The 12,619-nt window shown below is 46.3% G+C and overlaps 1 protein-coding gene across 2 annotated transcripts in view; it reads left to right on the top strand.

Moving 5' to 3' along the window:
* The window catches only part of LOC115203252 (DENN domain-containing protein 5A), a 71,944-nt gene that overhangs the window by 22,778 nt on the left and 36,547 nt on the right, over positions 1–12,619 (top strand). The window contains exons 2-4 of one of the 2 annotated variants that reach the window (XM_029767783.1): positions 9,341–9,409; positions 10,332–10,441; positions 10,598–11,297. In XM_029767783.1, coding sequence (XP_029623643.1) covers positions 9,341–9,409; positions 10,332–10,441; positions 10,598–11,297 — 879 coding nt within the window. The remainder of the gene's footprint in view (positions 1–9,340; positions 9,410–10,331; positions 10,442–10,597; positions 11,298–12,619) is intronic. The other variant, XM_029767784.1, reaches the window with a different exon arrangement.

Below are 12,619 nucleotides of genomic sequence, written 5' to 3'. Positions count from 1 at the left end.
GAGACGGTCCTGGCGCTTGCTGGACTTTCTTGGGTGCCCTGAAGCCTTCTTCACAACAATTGAACTGCTCTCCTTGAAGTTCTTGATGATCCGATAAATAGTTGTTTTAGGTGCAATCTTACTGGCAGCAATATCCTTGCCTGTGAAGCCCTTTTTGTGCAAAGCAATGATGACGGCACGTGTTTCCTTGCAGGTAACCATGGTTGACAGAGGAAGAACAATGATTCCAAGCACCACCCTCCTTTTGAAGCTTCCAGTCTGTTATTCAAACTCAATCAGCATGACAGAGTGATCTCCAGCCTTGTCCTCGTCAACACTCACACCTGTGTTAACGAGAGAATCACTGACATGATGTCAGCTGGTCCTTTTGTGGCAGGGCTGAAATGCAGTGGAAATGTTTTTTGGGGTATTCAGTTCATTTGCATGGCAAAGAGGGACTTTGCAATTAATTGCAATTCATTTGATCACTCTTCATAACATTCTGGAGTATATGCAAATTGCCATCATATAAACCGAGGCAGCAGACTTTGTGAAAATTAATATTTGTTTCATTCTCAAAACCTTTGGCCACGACTGTACATGTTTTAAATGGCTTTTACAGATTGAATGTTTTACAAGAAAAAGTACTTTTATTCATCGTTGTTTCTATTGTTTTTAACAGCATATACCTTTTAACAAATTTAAATGTAATATTCAAATGCTTTTATACCATTTTTATGTGTTTAAAATGACATGAAAAAATACATATGAGATGTTTTAAAGGAAATGCAACAATAAAACTTTTCCAAAAGAAAAAAATTGGTGCCCTTCAGTGGCCAAGCCCACAGACTGAGACGGTGCGACCTCGGATGCCACAGAGTTCCCCCGACCTGAGACAGCAGGTCCGGTCTCAGGGGAAGTTGCCAAGGTGTCCCAGACAACAGGGACAGGAGAAGGCTGAACCAGGGTCATCTGGTCCAGTATGAGGCCACCAGAAGCAGACGATGCTCTGCCATCCTGGTCCTGTCCAGCACAGCCTGGATCAGGGGAAAAGGGGGGAATGCATAAACTCCAGCCCTGGCCAATCGTAAGCCAGAGCATCCAAGCCCAGAGGCATGAAGTACCACAGGGGGCAAAGTGCATTGTCCAGGGAGGCAAACAGGTCCATCTGCACCCTCCCGAACTTGTCCCACAGGTGCTGCACCACCTGGGGATGTAGGCTCCAGTCCCAAGGTGGCAGGCCCTCCTTCAAGAGCATATCCCCTGCCACATTTAGGATGTCAGGTACGTGCACTGCGCGTAAAGACGCTAGACGTCCCTGAGCCCAGAGAAGGAGCTCCTGTGCCATAATATGAGGCGGTGGGACCTCAGTCCACCCTGATGGTTGATGTAAGCTACCACTGTGGTGTTGTCTGTTCTCAACAGGACATGTCTTCCCTTCAGATGTGGAAGGAAAGACTGCAGGGCCAGCAGTACAGCTCGGAGCTGTAGTGTATTGATGTGCCTGCCGCTCCAAGGGTGTAGCCAACAGACGCTGGCCGACCTGCCCTTGGTCACACCCCCCCTGCCGATCTGGGAGGCGTCTGTGCTGACCAGCTCCCGGCGGCACATCCTCAGCATCTCCACCCCATCTGAGAGAATGGAGTGACAGCGCCACCTCAACAATGCCCTGAGGCACTGTGTGGTCACCCGCAGCTGGCGGTGACGGTGGAGTTTTGGGTGCAGCCAGTGGGAGTTAACCACCGTTGAAGAGGCTGGAGATAGAGCAGGCCCAGGGGAATCAACAACGTGGCCACCGTCAGCAAGCCCAACAGGCGTTGGCAGGTTAGGGCGGATACCACTCGCCCCTGCCGAAAGTAGTTGAGGCAAGATAAGATCGCCTGAACCCTTCTGATGGGCAGGCATGCTCTCATGAGGAAAGAGTCCTCAAACGACTCTTGTCGCTTACAGTAATGCCCAGCCCACCGATATGGGTCAGAAACACATCTCTGTCTGACAGGACCTGGGTCCTGGTCAGGGCACAATCATTATTTTTTTATTTCACCTTTATTTAACCAGATAGGCTAGTTGAGAACAAGTTCTCATTTGCAACTGCGACCTGGCCAAGATAAAGCATAGCAATTCAACTCATACAACAACACAGAGTTACACATGGAATAAACAAAACATACAGTCAATAATACAGTAGAAAAAAAGAAAACAAATAGTCTATATACAGTGAGTGCAAATCAGGTAAGAAAAGGGAGTTAAGGCAATAAATAGGCCATGGTGGCGAAGTAATTACAATATAGCAATTAAACACTGGAATGGTAGATGTGCAGAAGATGAATGTGCAGGAGAGATACTGGGGTGCAAAGGAGCAAGATAAATAAATAAATACAGTATGGGGATGAGGTAGTTGGATGGGCTGTTTACAGATGGGCTATCTACAGGTGCAGTGATCTGTGAGCTGCTCTGACAGCTGGTGCTTAAAGCTAGTGAGGGAGATATGAGTCTCCAGCTTCAGTGATTTTTTCAGTTCGTTCCAGTCATTGGCAGCAGAGAACTGGAAGGAAAGGCGACCAAAGGAGGAATTGGCTTTGGGGGTGACCAGTGAGATATACCTTCTGGAGCGCGTGCTACGAGTGGGTGCTGCTATGGTGACCAGTGACCTAAGGCGGGGCTTTACCTAGCAGAGACTTGTAGATAACCTGTAGCCAGTGGGTTTGGCGACGAGTATGAAGCAAGGGCCAACCAACGAGAGTGTACAGGTCGCAGTGGTGGGTAGTATATGTGGCTTTGGTGACAAAACGGATGGCACTGTGATGGACTGCATCCAATTTGTTGAATAGAGTGTTGGAGGCTATTTTATAGATGACATCGCCGAAGTCGAGGATCGGTAGGATGGTCAGTTTTACGAGGGTATGTTTGGCAACATGAGTGAAGGATGCTTTGTTGCGATATAGGAAGCCGATTCTAGATTTCATTTTGGATTGGAGATGCTTAATGTGAGTCTGGAAGGAGAGTTTACAGTCTAACCAGACACCTAGGTATTTGAAGTTGTCCACGTATTCTAAGTCAGAGCTGTCCAGAGTAGTGATGCTGGACGGGCGGGCAGGTGCGGGCAGTGATCAATTGAATAGCATGCATTTAGTTTTACTTGCATTTAAGAGCAGTTGGAGGCCACGGAAGGAGAGTTGTATGGCATTGAAGCTCGTCTGGAGGTTAGTTAACACAGTGTCCAAAGAGGGGCCAGAAGTATACAGAATGGTGTCGTCTGCGTAGAGGTGGATCAGAGAATCACCAGCAGCAAGAGCGACATCATTGATGTATACAGAGAAGAGAGTCGGCCCGAGAATTGAACCCTGTGGCACCCCCATAGAGACTGCCAGAGGTCCGGACAACAGGCCCTCCGATTTGACACACTGAACTCTATCAGAGAAGTAGTTGGTAAACCAGGTGAGGCAATCATTTGAGAAACCAAGGCTGTCGAGTCTGCCAATAAGAATGTGGTGATTGACAGAGTCGAAAGCCCTGGCCAGGTCAATGAATACGGCTGCACAGTAATGTCTCTTATCAATGGCGGTTATGATATCGTTTAGGACCTTGAGCGTGGCTGAGGTGCACCAATGACCAGCTCTGAAACTAGATTGCATAGCGGCGAAGGTACGGTGGGATTCGAAATGGTCGGTAATCTGTTTGTTAACTTGGCTTTTGAAGACCTTAGAAAGACAGGGTAGGATAGATATAGGTCTGTAGCAGTTTGGGTCTAGAGTGTCACCCCCTTTGAAGTGGGGGATGACCGCGGCAGCTTTCCAATCTTTGGGAATCTCAGATGATACGAAAGAGAGGTTGAACAGGCTAGTAATAGGGGTTGCAACAATCAGCCAATCGTCCAGGTAATTGAGGATCAACAATCCTCGGGACGTGAGAAGTGCCAGGACAGCGTCCCGCCTTCAGTCGCGGGTTCCGCCCTGGCAGAGCCCCAGTTCTCCTGCAAGGCCTCGCGGAACTCAGCAGAGATGGGGACAGATGGAGAGTCCTCACTGTCCACCAGTTGATGTCAAGTGCAGTGGCTACCCAAGTGAATAGACCTCTCATAGCCTCTCGAGCTGCTGGGGGCGATGAAGTCTCGCTGGCGGCTTCTGATGGCCTGTCAGCCTGGTAGCCTCGCTCACGTGGTGAACAGTGCCAGCATCGTCCCCCAGGAACAGCCTATCACTGGCCAACAGGGAACAGCTTTCGTTGCCTCCGTTCAAGGTGGTCCCAGCGGTCCGACTCATGCCCCCGTCCAGGACTGGCAGCAGATGGGCTCTGCCTGCGGTGGCTCTGGCCATGCTTCCTTGGAGGGGTACTGGGCCCAGTATAGGGACTAACAGCTCGCTGCCGCACCACTCCTGAGGGAGGGAGCTCGCCCCCAGCCTGAGCCCCAGCCTGGCCAACCCACTTGCACATGGCCTCCGCCAGGTGCAGGCGTTTTAAGAACACCACACAAAACAGGCATCCAGTATGGCTCAAACCCAGGCAGTGCATACACTAGGTATGTAGATCCCCAGGGGGATGCCACCATCACACCTGTCACAAAGGGAGGGATAAATTACCCAGTACCTCTGCAAACACAGGGGTAGACCCCTGTGGGAAAAACAGGCAGCCAAAAAATCTGACCAAAAAAACAGCAACCAGGTAATGGATTTGATTTATGTGTTTTTTTGTTTTTGTTTTACGCCAACTGCGATTTTACCTAGCAGGTTTAATATCCAAGCAGAAAACTAAAAACAGCACAATATGATGGAGTAACTCCAGGAACTCCAAAGTTAATGTCTCAATGTAGTGACAGCCCACCACCATACTCTTACATTCTGCAGGAGAAAGAACAAGAAAACCCGTGTAGGGTAATTAGCAGAGAACCTGCGCCTATAGCGTGGGGACAGCATGTTAAAACAATTCACAACACACACAAAATAAGCCAGTCAGCAAGTTGTGTAAGGTAAATACAGTTTGTGGCAGCAAAAGTCACCAATATATTAATTGATGCACACACAGTCGTAGTGTAACGCTAACGAAACACAAGCACTACAAACCACGGGCGGGATGATACAGATCAACCATGCGCAGCGAGTGGAGCACTCAAGACGAGGGTTTGGCCATGTGGCCAGCTGCTTCAGGCTGCAAACAGCCAGTGAGTATACTTTCATGCAAGATATTACACTTACCAGTGACTTATCAAGCGAACTTCAGAAAGTTTGTATCTCAAACCATACAGACGTCCGCCAAGAAAATGAAAGAGAATGTGTTTTTTTTTTGTGTGTTTTTTAACCTTTATTTAACCAGGTAGGCCAGTTCAGAACAAGTTCTCATTTACAAATGCGACCTGGCCAAGATAAAGCAAAGCAGTGCGACAAAAACAACAACACAGAGTTACACATGGGATAAACAAACGTACAGTCAATAACACAATAGAAAATCTGTATACAGTGTGTGCAAATGAAGTAAGGAGGTAAGGCAATAAATAGGCCATAGTGGCAAAGTAATTACAATTTAGCAATTAACACTGGAGTGATAGATGTGCAGATGAGGATGTGCAAGTAGAAATACTGGTGTGCAAAAGAGCTGAACAAAAACAAATATGGGGATGAGGCTGGTTGGATGGGCTATTTACAGATGGGCTGTGTACAGCTGCAGCGATCAGTAAGCTGCTCTGACAGCCGATGCTTGAAGATAGTGAGGGCGATATGAGTCTCCAACTTCAGTGATTTTTGCAATTCGTTCCAGTCATTGGCAGCAGAGAACTGGAAGGAAAGGCGGCCAAAGGAGGTGTTGGCTTTGCGGATGACCAGTGAAATATAACTGCTGAAGCGCGTGCTACGGGTGGGTGTTGCTATGGTGACCAGTGAGCTGAGATAAGGCGGAGCTTTATCGTGTCGCGGCCATGGGGTCTATATATTGGGGCTGACCCCAGCCGTGACACAGGTGTACACGGGAGTAAATCTGTAAATCCTCACCTCGGATGTATCTCTCCTCTGCGGAGTGATACCAATATATTGGAGTAATCCAATATAGTGAAACATAACCAGGTGTTAGGTGCTGGGTTTGGTGCTGGGGCTGTGGGCCTGGGAGAAAGAAAAACTGGAAACCAGGAACTGAGGGGAGCAAGGACAACCTGAGGAGCAAGCAGACACACAAGGGAGCCCTAGACCCAAAGGTCAATTGTAGTACTTCCTGTCGCCTGCTCTCTCCGGATGAAGCTGCTGGTTAAACAAAGGTTAGCCATGTGTTGGCAAAAATATATGTCCAAGTCAAGAAAGCTTACCAGCAGCCAGCAGCACTTGATACACTGGTAGCCTATTCGCTGGTGCTATTCACTGGTGCCTATGTCAGATACTCCAGTGAGTGTAATTTGCTCAAAGTTAGAAGTTGAGAAAGAAGATACTCTCCTTTTCTACTGTAGGTATGTCATTCGTTTATTCTGTTGTTGCTAGCGACATTCATAAAAACATTGGGCAAAAAAAGATGTATTTTTGTCTGACCCCCGGTTGAATAACAGAGAGACATCAACACTTACCTTTAAATCTGAATCACAGCAAAGACGCAAGGTGAAATATAATAGGGTCAACATTAGCAATTTTGGATTTTCCCTCATCATCACAAACCATGTTTCCATCCACTGTTTTTATGCGTGGAAAGTCATACTGTATAAAAATAATCATGACACCTGTGATGGATGCAGGAAGATTTGGAACTATTTTATAAATGGTGACAGATAATGTGTTTGTTCAACATGGTGGTATCTTTTTGTGTCTGTAAAATTAATTATGCGCAAAATATTGATATAATAACCATCATATCGAAGTAAACTTGGAGTCACGCAATGACATGGTGTGTGATCCTCCCGCGACAACTCGGGAAAGCATGCAGTTTATTAGGCTACAGATAAAATAAATGATGATGAACTTCACAGGGTGGTGAACGTGCACAATGTGAGCTTGATGCTCCTTTCCAATAAATATCGAGGGTCTTATTCTGGTTACATGATGAATGATACTTGACTGCCGTTTTGACATATACAAACATTCTTGCTCTTATCCATAATCTCATCATATAGGCTAGCCTACCCGCACAGCCTACCCTCACTGTATCTGTGAGCTGTTGGATAGAGCACACGTGCCAAGACCAGAGTAGACACATTTGCTATTTAATGCAAAGAGTTGAAAATGTGATGGAAACACATTGAACATCAGATTATTATTCAGTACATGAAAACTTAGGCGAAAAAGTACATTTTGTGTGCACTACATCATCAAGCATAGATTTTTATCAGTTTGGTGGAAACACTAATGATGGGAAAATGTGCAGATTTTATTTATGCAGATTTTTGAATATTCACATGAAAATCTGTTGCCAATTGGATGGAAACCTAGCTAGTGATTCTTCAGCTTTGTTCAGCTGTCACTAAATTCCAGCTAAAATAAGCAGAATAACATGGTCAAGCAGACACACAATGAATCAATCACATTACTCAGTACTCAGGAAAGAGGACATCTTTTCCACAGCATCATCAATAATCTGATGTACTGTGTGTCATCACTGGATCACCCCACTGTAGGTGAGTGGGTGAGGAAAATGATGGGTTAGGCCAGACAAAAATGATGGGTTAGGCCAGACAGGTTTACCTGTCAGACCAATCAGTAATGGTCCTATTTGTGGGTTATCACAGAGAGGAAGTTAGACATCTGATGGGTTAGAGAGGAAGGTCTGGGAGAGGCTCTGGATTGGACCGGATCTCCTGACTCAGGGAAGACAAGAGAGGGCACGTCATACGTCCCACGCAGCCACAGGCTCCCTCAGCTCTAAAATGTGGTGTATAATGTGTGTGACAGCCGGACTGGAGGAGGACTGGACCCTAGCCATGGCACAGGGAGAGAGATGCAGACCTAGGTTTTCTCTCTCCTTCTGTGTGTCTAAATCAGGATAACACTGAATGAATCAGCAGACTGACACCTATGCGATAGCAGGTGTACTGTAAACTCCCCAGAGATGGAGAGAATGTAACAGGCTGGCATTTACTTTCTCTTTGGCTGACTATTGGCCCTTGCTAACAGCAGTCAGTATAATAATAATATAATCAAAACATATGTAGGTGAGTCAGGTATTTCTTTGACAGAGATGTGGAAATCCTTTTTGAGGAAATCTACTAAACCATTACTAAAAGAAGCTAAGTATTCCATATTTACTATGAAGTCAAGATAAGCTCTATACTTGGCATGTAGGTTTTCTCAGTCATGGGTGGCACACATTGGGGGTGTATGGGGGAGGGGAGTGCATTGTCCCCTCCCCTCCCCCATACACCCCCAATGTCTGCCACCCATGACTGAGAAAACCTACATGCCAAGTATAGAGCTTATCTTGACTTACATGGTATATGCAAATTTGACTGTACAATAACATCCATCCCCCAGGTTTATCTATCTTTGTAGACAGTGTAGGAAGGAACACAGGGACCAGTCTAGAGAGTCTTATTATGATCTCCCACTGACTGTCTTAGGATACACATGATCTACCGACTTCTACCTCAGGCAATCAAGAAGATGTTTGTTCATAGCTTTGACTAGAGAAAGACAAAGGCAACAGTATAGAATGGAGACTGTTTATTATTGATGTTTGAGCTGCCACGCCTTTTTCAAGACAAGACTCAATGGGACAATGCACTGTTATGACCATACAGGGAAGAATGTGTGTCATTCATAACTTTGACTTACAGCCGAGCACATATTTTTTAATACTTTCAGAATAACTTATTGTTTAACAAATACTTTCTTTGTTCAGTACCCTTGTCTCTTTTTTATAGCCCTGTGTCTGCCACATTCCACTTGTTCTGAAACACTACAGTTAATGTGTGTTTTTTTGGATCGTCCACAATCCTCTCAGGTGTTTTTAAATGATCTCATTCTCCATAAGTTACACTGTGTTGCTTCCTTCAGAACCAGCACAGGCCTGATCATATTCCCTCATGTATTATAACACACAGATACAGCTCTTCAAGTGTGTTCACTGTAATACCATAATCCACAGCATAGCACTGACAACAGGGATTAATCATGGGCTTTGGAGAGGAGAGGAGAGCACTGCATTGCTACAGCAACACACATCATTCTCTGAAAACACACCCAGCTGGTTTAGACAGAAACCTAACAGAAACCTCTGTGCCTCCATACACACATGGAGAGGATGTGTTGTTCCCTCAGTGTTTCTCTCACCTATAGGAGAACACTGTCAGAACCCTTCTGTCCTGAGTAACTCCTGCTGTGTATGCACATATTGAGAAGTGATGCGGTACTCAGTAGTAGCCATGTGATTAATTACTGTTGTTTTATCTGTTGTGTAGCTTTATGCCAGTATATAGAGGCTACTAAATTCAGAGATGGGGCCAGAGGATTGGCGAGTGCAGATGAAGGTAACCCCCACCAGCCCCCCTCCTCAGAATGACCTCACCTCCGCTTGCTCCTTTAACCTGACACGCCCTTTTTTCACAGCACTCTCCTTTTGTTGATTTGTAATGTTTCTGAGTACTCAGTTCTGTACAGGTGAGGGGAACTCTGCAAGCACATTTCCGTCTGTCCTTCCTCCCTCTTTCCACCCTTCCCGGTCCTCCCTCTGTCCTCCTCCTCTCTCCTCATCCCCCTCCTCCTCTTCTACCTTCACCACCTCTTTTGGAAGCTAGCTACTGAACAACAAGCCAATCTGTTTGACAATCACTGCGTCTCTACCTCTCACACACCCAGTTCTACCTACATATACCAGCGCTGGTGTTGCTTGGCCAATGTGTACTCTCCCCCTCCACTCGGAATGACTTATCAATCATGTCTTGGTGTGTGCATCACTTCTGCTTTCATTGTGGATCTCAATCAATTTAATTTGTGTTGGTTTGTTTGTTTGATTGATTGTTTTGCGGGTTGCTTTGCCTGTATTGCCATAAAAGCTGTCACTTTACTGGTAATCCCATATGTCAAAGTTTGTTTTCTTATAAGTAACAAGCATTGCCTTTTTCTGAATAGATTTATACAAACAAAACCCAATACATAGTATTATTATCTGACTATTTGACCTCTTTGGCAGCGGTTACTTTCCTTCACTGGCCCAGTACAGGATGCTGTTGACAGCTTTACATGATGCAATACAGCCTTTCTCTCCAGATCACTGTGCTCACTTCCTATTTCCTGTGTGGAGGGTTGTCTTGTGCCTCAAGCCTGCTTCTGATTGGGCCTCTGCATTCTTATGCGCTTCTGTTGCTTTTTGGGCCCAGAGTCCTGAATTTTTTGCTCTCTCTTTTTCCTTCTGTCTTTTTCTCTGTCCCTCTATTGATCCCTCTCTTTCAGGTGAGAATTTTGAGCAGAGTCCACTGCGGAGAACCTTTAAATCCAAAGTTCTAGCGCACTACCCAGAGAATGTGGAGTGGAGTCCCTTTGACCAGGATGCCGTTGGCATGGTAAGGGAACTGCGGAATGTGTAACTAACACAACATTTATTTTATTTGAAGCTACACCCGTTTCTGTCTCCAGGGTTTACATCTGTATGTCATTATGGATTACAACCTGTATCATTTTGCTGATCGACTAACCTGATCTATTACCTCCTCTCTCAGCTGTGTATGCCAAAGGGTCTGGCCTTCCGCACGCAGGCGGACACACGCGAGCCTCAGTTCCACTCCTTCATCATCACGCGGGAGGATGGCTCGAGGACGTACGGCTTCGCCCTCACTTTCTACGAGGAGGTGACCAGCAAGCAGATCTGCAGCGCCATGCAGACCCTGTACCACATGCACAATGCCGAACAATACGACATCCTGCACACCCCCACCACCCCGCGGTGCCCCGAGGACCAGCGCCACCTCCATCCCCACCCTCTCAACCCCCACCCCCAACACACGCTCCTCCCCACGCCCTCCATCTCCCGGCTGCAGCGTTTCAACTCCTACGACATCAGCCGCGACACGCTCTACGTGTCCAAGTGCATCTGCCTCATCGCGCCCATGGCCTTCCCCCAAGCCTGCAGGAAGGTGCTCCAGCAGCTCCACCAGGCCGTCTCCTCCCCCCAGCCCCCTCCCCTCCCCTTGGAGAGCTACGTCTACAACATCCTGTACGAGGTGCCCCTGCCTCCCGCTGGGCGCTCCCTGAAGTTCTCGGGGGTGTATGGGCCAGTGGTGTGCCAGAGGCCCAGCACGGCAGAGCTGCCTCTCTTTGACTTCCCTATCAGCCAGGTGTTTGAGTTGCTGGGGGTGGAGAACGTCCTCCAGCTGTTTACCTGCGCCCTGTTGGAGATCCAGATCCTGCTCTACTCACAGCGTAAGTCCTTACTTACTTAGGATCTTTCTCTCTGATCTGCTGAACTTTCTGTGGTTTTCTGTCTATTGTCCCCATCGCTTTTAGAAAGGATTGGGATTTGTTATTTCAACAGAAATACTGACATTTTAGAAGAAATCAGAAATAACAGTTGTGGTTAGGATCTTCGGTATGTTCATTGGAACTATTATCCAGGCAGAATAAATAAACTATCCGGTATTTCCATTAAAGGCCCAGTGCAGTCAAAAACTGAATTTTCCAGTGTTTTATATATATTTCCACACTATGAGGTTGTAATAATACTGTGAAATGGTGAAAATTATAATGGCCTTTTAGTGTGAGAGCTGTTTGAAAAGACCGCCTGAAATGTATGCATGTTTTGGTGGATGGAGTTTTGGCCTTCCATGGTGACATCACCATGCGGCATGCGCTAAATTTGTTTAAAGACCAATACAATTAGAGTTCCAAACCTCTCTGCCAATAACAGATAGCAGCTAGTTTTCCCCTCCCCACTCAGACCACTCGCAGACAGCCCTAGCAAAATTCTTGATTGAGACATTGCCCTTTGCTAAGAGGCTATTTTTGTATATATATTGTTGACCATTTTAATTGAAAACAATCACAGTAAGGTACTTCATTGTTACCCAGAAGTTATTTGATATTGAGACAAAAACAGCTGTATTGGACCTTTAAGGAAAGCTGTGTTCTTCCCAGCTTGTGTAAATGTTAGTTTCTCCTTATGGGCTCTCAGCTTAGGCCTAGCTTGTGTGTGTGCTGGTGTGAGTTGCTGGGGTAAACAGGCTCTTTTGCAGCAGTGTGTGTGCTGTGATCAGGCCCTCATTGTTTCCCCCTGCTCATGTTCAACCCCAGGCCCACACTGCGAGAGATCGACAGTGAATAGGGACACATTCAAGAGGACCTTTTTGGGAGGAATGAGAGATATTTAGAATTGACACAGGTCATTTGGCACATAGAAAAATTTGATCTACAGAATTGATAGAAACAGGTCGTCCACTATGTGTGAAAAGAAACAGCATTATACATAATAAATCAGCTCCAATCAGGAATTGTTTTGTTCAGGGACCAATGTTGGAGGTTTTGAAAAGCAAATGTGCTTTTCAGCATTATACAGAATGGCGTATTCCTCCTCCATGGAAGCACACTGGGATTGACTTTGATCAGAGTCAGTGGAGTGCAGCAGGAAGATTGTTTCAGGATTGGGGAGCTGGCGTGTTGATAGGATCCATTACGGAGACAGGGAAAAGGCAAATTGTTTATAAAACGCCAGGGGCTAGAGGAGCAATGCTGTGGTGTTGCTAGGCAAC

This window comes from Salmo trutta, chromosome 12 (assembly GCF_901001165.1).
Source record: "Salmo trutta chromosome 12, fSalTru1.1, whole genome shotgun sequence".
Classification (NCBI taxonomy): Eukaryota; Metazoa; Chordata; class Actinopteri; order Salmoniformes; family Salmonidae; genus Salmo; species Salmo trutta.
This window is presented reverse-complemented; position numbering and strand designations above follow the sequence as displayed.